Genomic DNA, 18,507 nt, shown 5'->3' with positions numbered 1-18,507 from the left:
AGCTCTGCAGAGACAGACTGACAGGTTCAAGCCACTCAGGGCATTCTTTGAGCAGCATGAACTTCTGTGATGGTGTCTACACTCTCCTCCCAGAGAAGCAAGGTTGAGGGTTTAACCATGGTCGTGGGACACTGGGGCAAAGGGCACAGAGGCCTGGCATTGGGTATTTACCTGACTCAGGTATCAGCTCTAGTCCCTAAACTCACGGAATGGCTTCTTGGACAGGAACATGGCACTAGCCTGCAGGAAGGGAGGGAAGATGGCAGGAGCGCCTATGATTCTGGGGAAGCAATGGAGTGGTAGGTTCAGGGAGGGAGCAATGTACAGATGGAGACAAATGTGAACCCACTGTCTGACCATATGCCTCAGCAGACAGAGGATGCGCCTTCAGTGAGGAAGGAACGCATGGTGAGGAGGGCTTTGGTAACCTTAGAAGGCCCACAGTAGGCCGTGTCCTTGGTGGGTGAGTGACGCCAAAAGATACGGCCATGACACTGGGCCCCCTCTATCGCTTGGGATGACGAGGTCCTGCCATTATCAATGAGGACCACTGTCAACATCAAAAGCCCAGGGACACAGTTCCCAACTGTGATCCTAGGCCTGGAAACCAGCATCCCCCTGCGGTGAGATGGCCGAAGGCTGATGTTGCCTGCCACTACAAAGCAGAGATGCCTCTTTCCAGGGCCCTGACACACTGGTTAAAGGGAGGGGTGAGTGGATCCCCTGAAGGAAGGACCCTACAGTGTGACTGCTTGCACAATGGGACTTCGGAACACTGTTGGTACAGTCTAAGCCACTCGTACTACGAAATGTGACAGGCCTTCACTCTCCTGTGTCACTCCCAGGAAGGCCCAAGTCCTTCACACAATGGGTCCCGGAAGTAGAGTGCATCCTACCATTACTTCCCTGGTTCGAACACAAACTGGGACCAAACTGCATTGGTTTCCCTAACGGCCAGCAGAACTCTCACCACATACGAGGGCTTTTATGGATCCAGTGAAAGTTCTGGAACTTTTTACTCTCCATCTTTTCTTTACAAAGAACCTGGAAGAGACCACACTTCTCCTGGAAGATTAGCTACAAGGTGCTCCGCCATCGAAGTCCATCTGCCCCACCTGTGGTGAACAGCAGTGGGCTATGTATAGCCGCACGGCTCTAAGAGCAGGTACTTCATGGGTATGGGTTATCGTAAGAACAGAGAACACGGCCTCCAGTACTTGGCTTGTTGACCATGTAGAATCTTTCCAAACCAATCTGTTGTGCGCAGGCAGGAAGAGACACCCACTCTCTCTCGCCTCAGGACTACAGGCAGCTCTGTGTCTCATGAGACCATAACTGTTAGCACATCTGTTCTGGTTAGAATGTGAAATGTCACCCATAGGCAGAGTCCAAACATCAGGCCACCAGACTATGGTGCTAATTGGAAGGCTGGAGAACATTTAGAAGGTGGACCCTTGATGGAGGGTGCGCCACTGAGGTTTCATAGGCCAATTCTACTTCCTGTTCCCTCTCTGCTTCGTGATTGCTTATGCAACATGGCCATACTTCACAGGACACATACTCCACCAGGACTATATCTTCTTCAACTGTGAGGCAAAACAGGGCCAGTGGCGAGATGGCACAGAAGGTAGAGACACTTGACACCAAGCCTGGCAACCTGAGCTTGATCCCCAGGAATCACATGGTGGAAAGAACCAACTTCCAAAAGTTGTCCTGTGATCTCCATGTGTGTTCTGTAGCATGTACGCACATACATACATACATGCATGTGAACATGCACATGTATACATACACATACAAATAAATGTAATAATTTTGAAAAAGCGAGCCCACATACACCTTCCATTCCATAGGTTGCCTTCGTCAGGTTTTCTGTCACAGCAATAAGAAAAGCAGCTCACAGGACACCCACAGGCTGCCCTGTTCACCTGATACATGAAAAATAACTTGCTATTTGGACCAGGGAGTAATTCTCAAAGGAACAGGAAGGCAGCAGCAGAGGTGGGAAATATAAGGACAGGTAGTCAGGCCAGGTATGGTGGCGCACGCCTTTAACCCCAGCACTTGGGAGGCAGAGGCAGGCTGATTGCTGTGAGTTCGAGGCCAGCCTGGTCTACAGAGTGAGTCCAGGACAGCCAAGGCTACACAGAGAGACCCTGTCTTGAACCCCCCCTCAAAAAAAAAGGACAGGTGGTCATTTCTCACCTTCACAGCTAAGACCCACTTTGGGGCTCCAAAGCAATCCCTCAACACTGAAGGACCCAAGAGGATCTACCCTAACAAGCTATGGCACCAGGGGCACATATAAAGTCAACAGAAAATGGGAGGCAGGGGGAGGAGGAGGGGAGGGTGGGGAGGTAGCTCCGAATAAAGAGAACATTCACCATTCATCCAGAGGCCCCAGTTCAGTTCCCATCACCCTCATCAGGCAGCTCACAACTGCCTCTGGCCTCCCTGTGCTCCTGCATACACGTGAATAATAATAATTAATAATAAAGCTTCCTTAAAAGAGAAGAGGAAGAGGAGGGAAGCAAGGGAGGATGAAGAAAGCAAGGAGAAGGAAAGACAAGAAGGCAGCTAAGCTTCCAGCAATTTAAAAAACTCAAATTAATCTGAATAAATTATAATAAATTAATTTTTTAAAAAGATTTAAGGAGCTCTCAAATTTGTCCCTTCTGAATGAATGGACACTGAATGGCATCATGTAGAGATGACTTTATTTCACACTTGCAAGGTGTGGCGGCAGTAGCGTTACAAAGTGCATGGCCATAGAAACACAAAACGAAGCGAAATTCCAAGCAAGGCCACATCGGAGGTTCAGGTCCCTGAAGTCCCCACTCCCACTATATATATATACATAATGCATGTAACACTGGACATTTAAAACAAACTAGCAGTACACACAAAAAAACACCCGTAGACTGAGAACCAATCGGGGGTCTAATACTGACCAGTGTAGGTTGGTTATTTCTTTTTTCTTTTTTTTGGTATAAGCATCTTAAAGACTCAAACAAAACATTAACCATAACACAGTACCTTGAACATCTCCAGGAGTTCTAGTCCTCAATGCTAAAAATAAATATATCTGATCCCTGGTACACATTCCTGGACTTGAACAAAGAGTAAAAGCAGCTTGGCGACATCACAGGTTAAGGGTCATTTATGAACCAGGTGAGCAAGACCATGGCCTCCAGAGCTTTTGAGAGAAAGCTAGGAAGTTCCAATCCAATGGGCCTCCACTCAGACTCCGTGGTCCCTGTTAACCCACCCCAGGGGCCTGTGGAGCTCAACAGGGGCACCTTAGCTCCGGGTGGAAAAACTCCCAGCCTGTCCACTAGCAACCCAGGGCTGTGGAAAGGGGGGTGGGGCTGGGAGGGCTTTCCTTAAGGTCACACAGCAAAGAGGAAGCCCAGAGGCCGCAGTGGCCACAGGGGGAAGCAAATCGACTGAGGTCCAGGGTGGCAACCAATACCCCTGGGGAGGATTTGCAGATGCCTATTCTAGCCCACACCCGTGCTTGTTAACCTTGCTTATATATATATGTCCTATCGGACTGGCTAGAAAGAGGACGCTGCCACTGGGGGGTGGGAGGGGACACAGAGTATAGCAATGGAAGACCCAGAGACTGATGGACGCTTTGGGGCTGGATCCTAATCTTCCTGCACTCCTGGCCAGTGATTGGCTTAATTCTGTCCTTCATCTCTGGGGGAGGGGGCAAATGTGTAGTTTTTAAAAATAAAAATAGGGGCCGGGCGTGCTGGCACACACCTTTAATCCCAGCACTTGAGAGGCAGAGGCAGGCGGATCTCTAAGTTTGAGACCAGCCTGGTCTGCAAAGCGAGTACAGTACAGTCAAGGCTACACAGAGAAAACCTGTCTCAAAAATTCAAAAATAAATAAATAAATAAAAAATAAAAATAGGAAGCTGGGTGTGGTGCGCACCTTTAATCCCAGCACTGGAGAGGCAGAGACAGGCAGATCTCTGTGAGTTTGAGGCCAGCCTGGTCTATAGAGAGGTACAGGACAGCCAGGGCTATTACATAGAGAAACCCTGTCTCAAAAAAAACAAAACAAAACAAAACAAAAAACCCCAAAACTATAAATTAATTATAAAAATAGGAACCCGGAGAAGGGATAATAGGAAGTTTGGTGGTTCAGAGGGCTGAGTCAGGCCATCCCCAGCCATTCACTGACAGTTCCAGCCCCAGGCCTTTGGCGTTCTCAGGCACCTGCACTCATGTGCACATATGTGTGTGTAGACACACAGACTTACACACGATTAAAAATAGAAATAAAGCTGGGTGGTGGTGGTACACACCTGTAATCCCAGAACTCTGAGAGGCAGAGGCAGGCAGATCTCTGTGAGTTTGAGGCCAGTCTGGTGTACACAGAGAAACCCTGTCTCGGAAAACTAATAATAATAATAACAGTAATAATAATAATATACATTAAGTAAAGATGTCCTCAATTATTTTTATTTATTTGTTGTGTATGCATGTGTAAGAGGGATGTCATAGACTTAAAGAGACATAGCACGCACAATATACGGAACCTTTCATGCCTTTGACATAAACAAAACAGTTCCTCAAGAAATTAGAGAAAGAACTGGGCGTGCCGAGGCATCTCCTGGAGTTTTGGGCCAGCCTGGTGGATGTAGTGAGTTCCAAGCCAGCCAGGGCTACATACTGAGACTCTGTCTCCAAACAAAACAAACAAACGCAAGAGCAGCAGAGATCAAATGAAATTGGGACCAGGGGGAAAAAAAAAGCACAAAAGAATAAGCAAAATAGGTATGTGGCAACAACACAGCTGACGAAGCTTTAGCTACACCCCAACAACTGAATTCAGAAAGGAGAGAGGGCACAGTACAACCGGAGCCACAGAAATACAACTGACTGTAAAGAACAGACACGGTGGCACAGGCCTGTTACCCCAAGAGTTAGGGGTCTGAGACCGGAAGACCTTGAATTCCAGAGCAGCCAGCCTCCATAGGGTTACCCAGTCAAAAAGGGAAGAAGAAGGGAAATTCAGGACACCCACGTGCCACGTGCGGGAGAACCAGGAAGAAGCAGTCTACTAAGATGGATTCAGGAGAGAAGAGCTCAAGAGAACAGTTTCCCTGCTGTTGGAATACAAGACCTTTACGAGAGCAGGCCATCTCGTCTCTTTAGAGAATTATTTTATTTATATTATTGTGCGCATGCTATGTGGTCTGTGTATACGCGTGGGCATACATGTGGCACCGCATACGTGTAGGGGTCAGAGGATGACTCTGTGGAGTCAGTCCTCACCTTGCGTTCCCGGGATGGAACTGCCCGGAGGCTCCTGCTGAGCCGGTTCACTGGCCCTGACCACTATTTGTCCTTTCTGAGATGGCTCTGAGATTGAACCCAGGGCCTCACACTTGCAAGGCAAGTTCTCTCCCACTGAGTGGCAACCCAGCCCTGCTCTGTTCATAGAGAAAGACTGTGGTGACACATGGCTGGCATCCAGCTGTCAAGGAACAGGTCAAAACAACCAGACCGGGGCAGGAGAGTTGAGAAGCTCCCAGCGGCTTGGGGGGGGGGGTGGGGGGGAATGGGCGGGGTAGGAATGAAATGCTGTCAACTCGGCCTGCTGAGATCCAAAGCTAAGAAAGGGCAGTGGTGGAGTCACCAGAAATGGAGAACACTGGGGAAAGTGGCCTTTGTGATGCTGGAGGGTGGCAGGTGGGAGTGGTGCCCAGAAGGGCTCTGGGAGAGCTAGGAGTTCAGTTGCGGCCTCACCTGAATGCCAGCACCAAATCATGGTCTTTACAAAATGCCAGTACACTAAAACCCTGCCCGGGGCGGGAAGGGACCAACACCATCACGGCACCAAAGCAGGGACCAACACCATCACGGCACCAAAGCAAAGCGCGCTCGCGCGCGCTCTCTCTCTCTCTCTCTCTCTCTCTCTCTCTCTCTCTCTCTCTCAGGATCTCATGTAGCCCAGGATGGCTGCTTCAAACTCACTAGTAACTTTGAACTCCTAGTTTTCTTATCTGTACCTGCCAAGTGCTAGGCATCGCAGGTGTGCGCTGTAAAAATTTATTTATTTATTTTGAACTGGATGGCCTACTGCCAACACCCGACCTACAGGGAGGCAAGAATGAGCCAGTAGCCTCCTGCATCCTCCTAGACATCATCACAACCGAAGGACAAGATGAAGAACCCCCCTCTATGAAGCAGAAGGTGCATAGGAAATCCAGGCATGCAACAGGAAGGTGGCTCTCCGTAGGTGTCACATGGCCATTGTGGGCTCTGTTGGCAGGAAGCATGCTGCCCATTGACAGTCCCCAGGATTGGCTCTGTAGGCACCTGTGCCTGGCAACGTTCCTTTGCAGGTTTCAATGCACCGATTAGCGTGTTAACACTACACTACCTGCTGCCTGTGGGTGCAGGCTCTGCTTTGTCCCGGCAAAGCAGCCTTGAGGTAGATACAAGAATCGCAGCCATCTCTGGAATCACAGGAGGACTTGTCACTGGCAGACATGAACCCTCTCCAGAGAGAGAGGGAGCATCTGCATATCTCTGCCCCAAGTCTATGCTACCCAGAGATGCTCCTGAACACACCTCAATGAGAGCCTTTCCCACATCAGCTTCCCGCTATGCAAAGGGAAAAAGCTCTCTTGCCCTTTGGCAAAGGCTAGACCAACAAATCTGCAGGCATTGCAGAGGATAGAGCCTTTTGTTTTTCTTGTGGGTCTAGCTGCCCTATGAATGACTGACCCTATGTTTTTGTGGCCAGGGGGCCAGGTAGATGGATTTGAATCCCTGCGAGCAGGTTAAGACAGTCCTGTCATTCCACAGCCAGGGCCTGGGCAGAACCTGCAGGGGTTGAGCAAGGTCACACCCGTGCCAGCTTCAGATTCCCTATGGGTAAAAAGACAGCTTCTCACCAAAAAAATCAGAGCCAGACCTGGGGTGATGGGTAGGTAGGAGGTCCCACTCTCCAGACTCACTGACTAGGACAGATGGCCTCCAGCAATGAGCAGCTCTCTTAGAGGCCTCCCCATCCAGCCATGAGTGAACTAAAGCCTGCTTCAAACAAGCCAACCACTGTGAACAAGGGACTCTAGGGCCTTGGCTAATGTAGCATCCCGTGCTCACCACAACCAGAAAGATACTAAACCATCAGGTATAGACTAAACTTTTAGAAGGATGTAGCTCCCCTTTGCAAGGACGTGTGTGCACATGTGTGTGCACACACACACACACACACAACCGTACATATACTTTTGCTTTGTTTTTTTGTTTTGTTGTTCCTGTTGTTTTTCGAAGCAGGGTCTCTCTGTGTAGTCTTGGCTGTCCTGGAGTCACTTTGTAGACCAGGCTGGCCTCGAACTCACATCAATCCAACTGCCTCTGCCTCCAGAGTGCTGGGATTAAAGGTGTGCGCCACCACACCTGGCTACTTTTGCTTTGTGATGCTGAGTTAGAACCTAAAGTCGGGCACCTCCTAGACAAGTATTTATCACTGTGCCTTCAAACATACCTCATCATATCCAGTAGCTTTTCTGTGTCCAAACAGACACAGTCTGTCCTTTATTACCTCACCCAAAGACTACATATAAGTGGGGATTGACAGCTGCCAAGGTAAGTGATGGTGGTTGCCATCTTCTCCAGTTCCCATGATTTCTTCTCCAGCCATCCTGGCCCAGCCACCCCGCATGGTAATCAGCATCCCTCAAGGTCCAGACCTGAAGGGGCAATGTCCTGAATAAAGGTGACCTTGACTGAACCAAGGAGGAAAGGCAAGCAGAGGGGAGGTACCCATCTCACTTGACCTCTCGACATGGCCTGTGCCCAAACCAACTGTCCCCAGATCAAGTAATTCCAGAACCCACTGAAGCCCTAACCAGGGCTAAACCCACAAAGACAAGTAAGTGTTCCTGCCTCTCCCTGAGTTTGAGCAAGAGGTGACCCCTCCCACACCTCCGCCCTCTGCAAAAAAGGCCCCTCTCTACAGCAGCTGGAAAACAAATGTGTGTTCTAATTTATGGACCCACAGGTGTGTTATAAAAAAGCAACTGATTTCTCTCAAGAGTTAAACCAGCCTGAACTTGCCAGGCAGCCCCACTGTAAATTGTTGTTCCCAGAAGGCTGTGGCCAAAGGATGCTGGCAGGGCTGAGCCGGAGCAGGAGATGGACAAAAGTGATGGGCCAGGGCAGGGCAGGGCAGGGCCACCAGTGCGGGCTTAGGGAGCCCGCCACAGGATGAGTTCTGTGATTTCTGCCCTGCTCCCCAGCCTCATGGGTATTCCATAGTAGGCTGTACCCGGGCTAACGTACACAAATGTAGCCTGGCCTACTTGGTAGAGTCCAGCAAAGAAAGGGTTCAGGAGATAGGCCATGACATTCCAGGGGAAGATCTGCCCTGCATGAGTGTGCCCGGAAAGGATCAAGTTGATATCCGGCCGAGCCTGGAGGGCTCTCTTGGCAGCCAGAGGCTGGTGAGCCAGTAAGACAATGGCATCGTCTGGGCTGCAACCCTCCAGAGCCTTGTCAAGGTCCATGCCGTGTCCAGAGTAGTGAAGGATGTCTGCTTCAATGTCATCCACGCCTGCCAGGCAGACCCATTCTTTGTCACTACCCCGACTGCCCGGGTCCCTGGGGGCAGAGATCTTGACGTTCTCATTATGCAGCGGCCGGACATGCAAGGATTCCAGTAGCGCAAACCAGTTGCTGACATCTGACGTGTAGTACTCATGATTACCTGTGACGAAGTAGGTGCCGAGGCGGGAACGGAGCTGGCCCAAAGGGGTGACTGCCGTCCGTAGGATGGAGGCCTCTGAATCGGAGAGGTCGCCCACGATCACCGTGATGTCCGGCCGCAGCGTGTTCACCATTTTCACGAACATCTCCATCTTGCTCCTGCCCACTGTGGGCCCCAAGTGAATATCTGAGAGGAGCACGATCTTGAGGTTGTTCATGGAGGGGGGCAGCTGATGGATGGGCACCTCCACGGTTTTCACCACTGGGGGCTGGGCAGCATTCAGAAGGCCAACCGTGCTGAGCACAGCTGTCACGGCCACCGCCAGGGCAGTCCTGAGCACCAGGTGCCTTGTCTTGTGCAGGCTGCCCACCGCCCTCCCACTGCGCCAGGCTAAGAACTGGTAGGCCTGCTCCACCGCACTCAAGACACAAAGGAAGAACACCATGATGAGATAAGCACCCAGGCAGGAGTAGGCTACTAAGGAAAACACGCAGGGCTCCTCGGCTACCAAGAAGAGCATGGTGAAAAAACTGGAGTGCGCCAGGGCCAGAAATGCCACGACAGCCAGCTTCCACAGCTGGAAACAGGTAGAGTCCGCGGCAGGGGAATGGCTGAGGTCGCTCACTGTGCTCCGCCAGATGTACAAGGAGCCAATGAGCATAAGCGAGTTGATAAACAGGACCAGCTGCAGGCGAAACAGCCAGCGCCAGGCCTGGAGCTCAAGGGTCTCAGCCAGAAAGGAGCGGGAGAGGATCAGGGACACGAAGATGGTGGCTGCCGCCAGGGCAGCCTTGGAACCCAGGGACAGCTGCCTGAAGAGTGCCATTCTCTCAGCTCATGAAGAGTCCCCAACAGCTCAGAGCAGGTGGACTCTGGGAGGCAAGTGACTTCCTTTGAAAAGACAGTGGCCAATGAGAGACTTCCAGGTCTGCTCCGCCTGCAACCAGGAACGGGCATCAGCTTTGTGGGATAGATCGGTAAGAGCATTTTTTCATTCCCCAGTCAAGCAAAGCCCACAGACCACACACGCAGCTCCCACCTGCCTCAATTCCAAGCCACTCAAGCACCAGTTAGCTGCTAGGTTTTGTTATGAAAACACATCGCAGCCAGCGTGTAATCCCAGCTCTCAGGGAGGCAGAGGCAGGCGGATCTCTGTGAGTTCAAGGCCTGGCGTGGGGCATGACAGGCAGTTTTCTTTTTCTCTCTTTTTTTCCTTTTGTGACAGGTCTCATGTAATTCAAACTGGCCTTGAATTCACAAAGTAGCCAAGGATACCTTGAATTTCCAATCCTCCTGCCTCCACCTAACAGGTGCTGGGATTACAGGCATGTTCAACCATGGCAGTTAGTTTACGTGTCCCTGAGCCCAAGGCTTCACGCATTCTAGGCAGGCATTCTCCCAACCAGCCTCAGTTTCCCCTGTCTCAACAGTGTTTCCTATGGTTAAAGATTCCGCACAATGGGCATAAACTGTTTTCTCTGTGTCTCTGTCTCCCTTTCCCAGACAGGTTTCTCTGTGTAGCCTTGGCTGTCCTGGACTGGCTTTGTAGACCAGGCTGGCCTCCAACTCACAGCGATCCGCCTGCCTTGGCCTCCTGAGTGCTGGAATTAAAGGCGTGCGCCACGACACCCGGCCTTGTTTTCTTCTTTTAACAATAGGAAAAACATTATTCTAATTTATCAGTTGGCAGCGTGTAGTCTGGGGAAAGTCTCTCACTGAGTCAAAATTGTCTTCGTAACAATAGAAAACCATCACGGCCCTTCCCTGCTTTCCACTCTCACTCTTGCAGCGAATGCACAGGGGGGGTTGTAAAGGCCACAAACAGTGAGCTGATTGCAGACTGCAAATGTCAACATAAAGAACCTGACTTGTGGGGCTGGGGATGGAGTTCAAATGGTAGAGTGCCGAGTACGAACAAAGCTCTGGGTTCCACCCCCAGGCCTAGTCAGCATGGCACGGCGGTATGGCACGACAGTGTACACCTGTACTCCCAGCATTTGGGAGGTGAAGGCAGGCCTATCAGAAGTTCAAGGCTATGTCTGACTACGTACCAAGTTGGAGGCCATATGGGCGTCATGAAACCCTATCATAAAAAAAAAAAAAAAAAAAGAAAGAAAGAAAGAAAAAGAAAAAGAGTGGCTGGGGCGTGGTGGCACACACCTTTAAATCCCAACACTCAGGACGCAGAGGCAGGAGGATCTTTGTGAGTTTGAGACCAGCCTGGTCTACAGAGTGAGTTCCAGGGCTAAAAAGAGAAACCCTGTCTTGAAACAAAACAAACAAACAAACAAAAGAAAGTACATGTTTTACTTTTTTTTTTTTTTCAAGACAGGGTTTCTCTGTGTAGCCTTGGCTGTCCTGGACTCCCCTTCTAGACCAGGTTGGCCTCAAACTCACAGTGATCCACCTGCCTCTGCCTCCCAAGTGCTGGGATTACAGGCGTGCGCCATGTTTTACTTTTTAATCTAGGACTAAAGTTTGAGAATTAATGCTTCAAATTCAAACAAAAGAATAAGAGTGGAAAGCTAGTCAACTGTAATGTTCCTTTGGCCCAAATGTAAGTGTTCAAGTGAGATATCACACACATCTAAGACTTCCCGAGGAAGCTGGGGTGATGGCACAGGCCTTTAATCCCAGCAGTGACCAGGCAGAAGGAGTCAGATCTTTGTGAGTTCGAGGCCAGCCTGGTCTACAAAGTGTGTCCAGGAAATCCTGTCTCAAACAAAACAAAACAAACAAACAAACAACAACTCCCAAGAAGCTAATACAGCAGCCTCTGCCTGATCTGCCTGGGCCTCTCAACAGGGTGTCTCCTACCTATTTCCTGAGGACTAATAGTGTGGTGACCTCCATAAATCCTTATCTCTTCCGGCCCATGCTGATAACTGAAGGAGAGGCTCCTCTCTGCCCTCTTCCCTACCTGTTCCCATGAGTCTCTGTTCGCTTGTTCTCAACGATGTCAAACTCATGGAGCAGCAGGCACTCAATCTGCAATAACCTTTTTCTTAAATGAAAGTATTTTCCAAAAATGTAAAAAGTTTCAACTCTGGTTTTAGATAAACGTGTGCCTTTTCCAAGAGTGTAATGTTTACAAGGTGTAAGGCTCAAAGTCTCTAACATCTCCCCGACTCAGCCCATGTGGAGGCCCCCAAGTTGATTTGCTCAAAGTGCAAACAAGCAGAAGCCACGTTCCACCAAGTCCTGTCCCCTTCGTTTCGGTGCTGACCTCCCCAGGAGCACGTCCATCGCGCCTCAGCCACTGCCCAGACCCCAGACCTCGCCTGCTACAGTTGACCTCTTCCCACCTGCGCTGCCAAACCCTAAAAGAGGAAAGGCTCCTAGCAAGGTGATGAACACCCCAAACTATAAGCAGCTAGCAGGTGGCTACCGAGAAGCGAACAGTGTTTGAAAAGAGAGCTGTCTCCGAAAGCAAATAATCCTGTGACCCCACTGCAGGAGCCTCTCCTGACCCCATTTTTCTCCTTCCGGAGCGCTCCATGAAACCCGAACTCCGCAAGGATCGAGCCCCACACCACAGCCCCGAGAGCCCTCTCGCAGCCTGGAGTCCCACTCTCCGAAAACCGAAGCTGGAAAGATTCAGGCGCACCTCAGCTAGCCTCCGACCGCGAGGAACACACCCGGGAAGCAGGTCCGCGCGCAGAGGACAGCCGCAGCGGAACACGCTCGCGCCAGCAACCAGGAAGGACGCGCGCTCCGCCCGCCCGCGGGTCCGTCCCGCCCTCTACGGGAGGCCGGACCACTGCCAGCGCCTCCGCGGCCTGCAGGCTCCGAGAGGTGATCGTGGGTTCCCGGATCCCCGCTTTGCAGAGCCGCAGCTTTCCTGGACCTCTGCCGGCTTCCCAGCAACGGAGCGTCCCCGCGCGGTGGCATCGAATACTTACACGGACTCCGTGCGCAGTGCTCAGCAGCAGCGGCGCCAGGCGCAGGAGCAGCGTGCATAGCGCGATCCGGTGCATGGCGGCGCTCCAAAGGGATCTCTGCCGTCGGCGGTGGACGCTCCGGCTAGTACTCTTCCTCCAGAAGGGCTGAGGACCCTCTGCCTGGACCGGCCCCAACAGGACCCGCCCTCAGCTCCGCCCCGCCCCGCGACTCTGAGCTCTGGTGTTGGGGGCGGGGTGGTACCCAGCCTCTCCTGGTCACATGACCCCGGATCCGCGTTCTTCTAAGTGTTTCTCACAAGTGGTTGAGCCCCTGAATCAGCCTAGATAGAGCTCAGAGGCTGGCCATCCACAGGGGCCTTCAAGCTGTCCCGCCTGCGAAAAAAGAACTGAGCAGGGAAGAGAAAAGTAGCTAGCCCTAGGTACGCCCAGAACTAGGAGCCTGGCCCCTTAGATCCTCCCGGGCACCTGGTTTAACAGTCAGAAGGTATGGTGCACAGGCCAGGCGACTCAAACCTGGAAAATGCAGGCTCTGGTCCCAGCCCTGAAACCCTGAAGCCCTAGCACAGGACCCAGCTCCGAGTTTCAGTTCAGGCTGGAGTTGGAGAAGCGCTGTGCTAGGTTACTGAGGAATTCTAAGTGTGACTCATTTATGGCAGGGCTATTTTGAACTGCCAGCCTCAGGCTGCCCTGAATTTTACTGGTGAGAGCAGAGGCACTTCCTTCTGGCAACTTCTGATCTGCCTGCAGCCTCCTGAGTGTTGTAATTACAGTCATGTGCCACCACTCTGGTTTAAGTGAGGCTGATTTAAATATACACAAGATGTTTCCAGCTTTAGCACATTGTAATCAATAGCAGTATTCGTTTATTTTAGGCATTGATCTATTTGTTTTATTTATTTTTGCAGTGCTGCGGGTGAGTCACAGGTCCTCACTAATCCTAAGCAAGTACTCTGCCATTGAGCCATACCCCTAAATCCCAATTTTGTTCATTTCTTTCTTTCTTTTCTCTTATTTATTTATTTTTCTGAGACAACTTTCCGCTATGTATCCTTGGCTGGCCTGGAACTCTCTAGAAAATAACCTGAAGACTGGGCTGGGGAGATGGCTTGCTTTGGAAGTGCAGGGTGGGGTGGGGGAAGGGGGAGGGAGCGGGATGGAGGGCACACAGGACTGGACACAACACACACACACCGTATTTAGAACCCTCAGAACCCACACAGCAAGGCATTTCTACAATGAGGTGGAAGGCGGAAGAACCCCTGGAAATTTGTGGCCAGGTAGCCTGGCTTATGCATATGTCAAACAGCAGGTCAAACACCTAATGTCCTCTGGCCTCCACATGTGCGCCATGGCACACCCGTGGTCACTCACAAATACAAAATATAGACATGGGCATATATACACAATTATACACTGTATACATGTAATATACAGATAAATATCCTAAATAGTGCTGTTCTTTTTAAACTTAAATTAAAAACAAACAAAAAAAATCCAAAAAACAGGGTCTCAAGTAGTACAGACTGTCCTCAAACTTACTACGGTCTGTCTTGGTTACTGTTTTGGTTCTATGCTCTATAGCGCAGCTCTGCATGTCCTGAAACTCTTCATGCAGAGCAGCCTGGTCTGGAACTCACGGACACCTGCCTGCCTCTGCCTCCCAAGTGCTAAGATGAAAAATGTATACTGCCACGTCCCCTCTCATGGTCTATTTTGGTATGTAAATGACATCATTGATAAGCTAACTCCTTCACCAGACTTTAAAGTCCTCTTGCCGTCTTCTCACCTGCATCCCCAGTTTGGCCATGACAGTTAGTTGTGCTAGGGGTGGTGCGGTGGCTCACCCTTGTAATCACAACACTCCAGAGGCTGAAGCAGGAGGATTGCCACAAATAAGTGGCAAGCGGGGTTCCGTGTCACTTTAGATAGACACCCCTAAGCCTGATGTCTAGTCCCTCACTCTGCACGCTGGCTGTGTGCTCATCATCGTGTGCTCTGCTTAGGGCCCAGCTGGGTCACTCTCTCTTACTGAAATGGTGTCAACTCCTATCTTTAGAGTTGAATACGCTGGGTGGTGGCGGCACACGCCTTTAATTCCAGCACTTAGGAGGCAGAGCAGGGTGGATCTCTGTGAGTTCGAGGCCAGCCTGGTCTACAAAGTGAGTCCAAGACAGCCTTGGTAACACAGAAAAACCCTGTCTCAAAAAAAAAAAAAGAGTTGATAAAGCCTTCTTTCAAAATACAATGGCTGGAGAGATGGCTCAGAAGTTAAGGGCACTGGCTGCTCTTCTAAAGGTTCTGAGTTCAATTCCCAGCAAGCACATGGTGGCTCATAACCATCTATGAGACCTGGTGCCCTCTTCTGCCTTGTTAGCTCACATGTACTACAGAGTACTGTATAAATAATGAATAAGTTAATTAGTTTAAATTTTTGAATGTAAACCGGGCGTGGTGGCGCACGCCGTTAATCCCAGCACTTGGGAGGCAGAGGCAGGTGGATCCCTGTGAGTTACAGGCCAGCCTGGTCTACAAAGTGAGTCCAGGACAGCCAGGGATACACACAGAGAAACCCTGTCTTGGAAAAAAAAAAAAAAAAAAAAGTAATGTGCAAGAATAAATTTTTCTTGGGGCTAGGGAGATGGCACATCAGGTTAAAGCTCTTGCTGTGAAAACCTGATGATCCGCAAAAAGAAATGGTTTCATCCAAGTCCAGCTTGGTAAATCATTGATTTTATAGGTGCTAACGACAGGAGCCTGGGTGCCCGAGGCGCAGCTGTTTTAGGGAAGCAAACCACCCACACGTGGATGAGGAACGTGTCAGTGAGTCTTGACCCCAGTCAACCTTCCACTTCCTGCACACTCAGCATTCCCAGAGATCATAGCAGTTAGGGTGCAGGGAGGAGATAAGCCCTCTCCCCAGGCACATGACCATCACCCTTATACCTAGCTGTCACTGCTTTGCTTTGCTTATTTTGTTTTATGGCTGCAAGACCCAGGTATTGTTTGGCCCCCCCAGCAACTTCCGCTTTCTGATGATGATCCCATCCTTCCAAAGGAAGTAGTAACGGTCAGAGTGCTCCACGCCTTCCCCCAGCTCTTAAATTCTTTCTACCACCTCCTCAGCCGTGTCCAGCCTCTGATGGGATGATGTAGACGCGCATCTTTTCTAAGCACTGCGACACTACACCAAAACTGATTATTCCCACCACTTTGACTGGTTATGATTCTCTGCAGTAGCCTCCAGCCTTCTATGGATGTAAACCCAAATGCGTATCCACTCCTGCTGGGGCCTGTGACTAGCCGGCCACAGGGTTTTTCCCTGATGTGCAATACCAAACATGACTTTCCGCTTCTGGGCTGTGCCTTAATTCCAGTGAGTAGTTGGTTTGTACCCATGACTGTCATGACACTGGTGCCGTTAGAATGAAATATCTTGCCCACATTGTTGGTAAAATGTGGTACGCGGGATCCAGAGCTCAACAGGACTGGCAGCAGCAACTCTTTCTCAGCAGCTTGCATAGTGCCTTCTGGTATTATTTAGCCAGCCATCAGGAAGGAAGCCTCCAGCTGTGACCAGCTTGATGCCTCTGTGCCCTGCAACCAGAGGGTATAAAGTTTGGGCAATAAGGGTTAGTCATCCTGTGGTGCTGTGCAGCCATCAACCATGGCAATAGGCATCTGTTACAGGTCCTCAGAGACCATCTTAGCCAGCAATCCTAAGCAGGTCATCCTCCTGTTACTGCCATTTTCACCTGCCATCCCTGCGGTTTCTGAGAATGCTCTTTCTCACTTTAAAAAAATATTTTATTTTACGTATATGGGCTTTTTTTTTTTTTTTTTTTTTTTTCCTGCACATATGTTTGTGCATCACTCGTGTGTGCCTGGTGCCTGCAGAGGCCCGAAGAAGGCGTCGAATTCTATGGAACTGGACTTACAGATGCTAGAACTTCTATGTGGTTACTGGGACTCGAACCTTGGTCTTCTGAAAGAGCGGCCAGAGCTTTCGACTGCCAAGCTAATTCTCCAATCTCCTTTTCTCACTTAAAATTGTTGCACTCATGCACGTGTGTGTGTGTGTGTGTGTGTGTGTGTGTGTGTGTGTGTGTGTGTGTGTAGCTCTGGTGGGGAACCACCTTACTTAACTCTCCGTCATCTGTAATTTTTCATCACGGGCCATCTGGACTAGCCGTTGGCCACACTTCGCATTTTAAAGAACTGTGGCCTAGATAAATAATCCCTCCCCTTACAGGCTCTCATTTCCCCAGCCACACAAGACTGGGTAACAGGCTGTAATGGTGGTATGCAGGTCGGCAGGACACTCACCTCTTAAGGATGATCACACACCCTATACTCTCAGAGACGGTGCTAAAGAGCCACCTGTAGGCCAAGCACAACCTTTACCATCTGTAGCACCCTACTCTCGCATCCCTCTACTGCTGTCCCTGATGATTTGTGGGCGAGGGTACCCTGACTTGAGGTACACCTAGCTCCAATATTCACTGCACATTATTGGCAGGGAGCCAATACATCTGAAACTCAGTGTGGAGCCGCTGGCAACCCTGGGCACTGCTCCTCATCACGCAGCATCAGCCATCTTACCTTGGGAGCAGCTGGATGGTCAGACCCACCTCCACCCCCACCCCCGCTGGAGACCCCCTTTCCCTGCACACTATCACTGCCAACAACTCCTGGTGGCTATTGCTTCAGTGAACCCTCCAGGCTTCAAAGGCTTGCAAGGCCAGCGCTCAGCTTTCTGTCAGGGTTCCCTCGGAACCTGGCTTCACATAAACCTGGCTACGTTTGTTTGTGAGTGACCCAGGTGCGCCTTCTCATCTGCTTTTCACTTCTCTCAGCCCCACTGTGATTGCTTTACCGTTTTACAAACTGGATTTGGTTGCTGGTCCAAGTCTTTCAGATCTACCAAAGTCTCTCTTTTTCCTTCTTTCTTTTTCTTTTCTTCTTTCTTTCTTTCTTTTTCCAGACATGGTTTCTCTGTGTACTAGCCCTGGCTGTCCTGGAACTCATCTTTGTAGACCAGGCTGGACTCGAACTCACGAAGCTCCACCTACCTCTGCCTCTCTGAGTGCTGGGATTACAGTCATGCACCACCAAGTCCTTCTTGTCTAGTGAAGACTAAGCTCCACTACAGGTCTTGGCAAAGCCCACATCCTGGTGCCCAGATCCCTGCTGAATTGATGTTCTTCCCTCTTTCCTCCCTGTCTTTCACCTTTCTTTTTTTTTTTTTTTTTTTTTTTTCGAGACAGGCTTTCTCTGTGTAGCCTTGGCCATCCTGGACTCACTTTGTAGACCAGGCTGGCCTCGAAATCACAGCGATCCGCCTGCCTCTGCCTCCCGAGTGCTGGGATTAAAGGCGTGCACCACCACGCCTGGCTTCATCTTTCTTTTATTTTTCTAGTTTGATTATTTTTATTTACGTGTTTGGGTGCATGTATGTCTGTACAACATGTGTGTGCCCAGTGCCCCTGGAGGTCAGGAGAAGGCACTGGATCCCCCGGAACTGGAGTTAGAGGTGGGTGTGAGCCACCAGGTGGGTGCTGGGACTCAAACCCAGATCCACTGCTCTTCTCCAGATCTCATTTTTCTTTCCTTTCTTGCCCCTCCCCCCATCCCTTTATTTTTAAAGTCAGGCTCTTACTATTAGACCAGGCTGGCCTTGGGCCTGCTGCCTGCCTTCCTTACAATCCTGTTCCATAGGAGACACATCTGGAGACTGACTGTCTAGTCTGCCAGCCAATTGGGAGGGGGCATTCCTATAGTCGCTTGTTTGCTTAAGTTCACAGGTTTTAGTTAATTAATTAATTTGTTTTTTTGAAACAGGGTTTCTCTGTGTAGCCTTGGCTGTCCTGGA

At 50.3% G+C, this 18,507-nt stretch overlaps 2 protein-coding genes across 2 annotated transcripts in view; both read right to left on the bottom strand.

The window, feature by feature from the left end:
* The window catches only part of Glb1 (galactosidase beta 1), a 75,807-nt gene extending 62,978 nt beyond the window's left edge, over positions 1–12,829 (bottom strand). Inside the window, exon 1 of the mRNA XM_051140631.1 lies at positions 12,639–12,829. Coding sequence (XP_050996588.1) covers positions 12,639–12,713 — 75 coding nt within the window. The 5' untranslated portion in view covers positions 12,714–12,829. The remainder of the gene's footprint in view (positions 1–12,638) is intronic.
* Tmppe (transmembrane protein with metallophosphoesterase domain) lies at positions 7,823–12,438 on the bottom strand. Its single transcript, XM_051140629.1, has 2 exons — positions 12,344–12,438; positions 7,823–9,673 (listed from the first exon to the last, which is right to left on the bottom strand). Exon 2 carries the CDS (start codon positions 9,560–9,562, stop codon positions 8,219–8,221), a length of 1,344 nt encoding a protein of 447 aa, XP_050996586.1. The 5' UTR covers positions 9,563–9,673; positions 12,344–12,438; the 3' UTR covers positions 7,823–8,218.
* Positions 12,830–18,507: the final 5,678 nt, after the last annotated feature.

Source organism: Acomys russatus, chromosome 32, assembly GCF_903995435.1.
Source record: "Acomys russatus chromosome 32, mAcoRus1.1, whole genome shotgun sequence".
NCBI lineage: Eukaryota > Metazoa > Chordata > Mammalia > Rodentia > Muridae > Acomys > Acomys russatus.
The sequence above is the reverse complement of the archived record's forward strand: the minus strand, read 5'-3'. Positions and strand labels throughout refer to the sequence as shown.

Coding starts and splice junctions, on each gene's coding strand:
- Tmppe (XM_051140629.1), bottom strand. CDS start 9,562: ATGGCACTCTTCAGGCAGCTGTCCCTGGGTTCCAAGGCTGCCCTGGCG.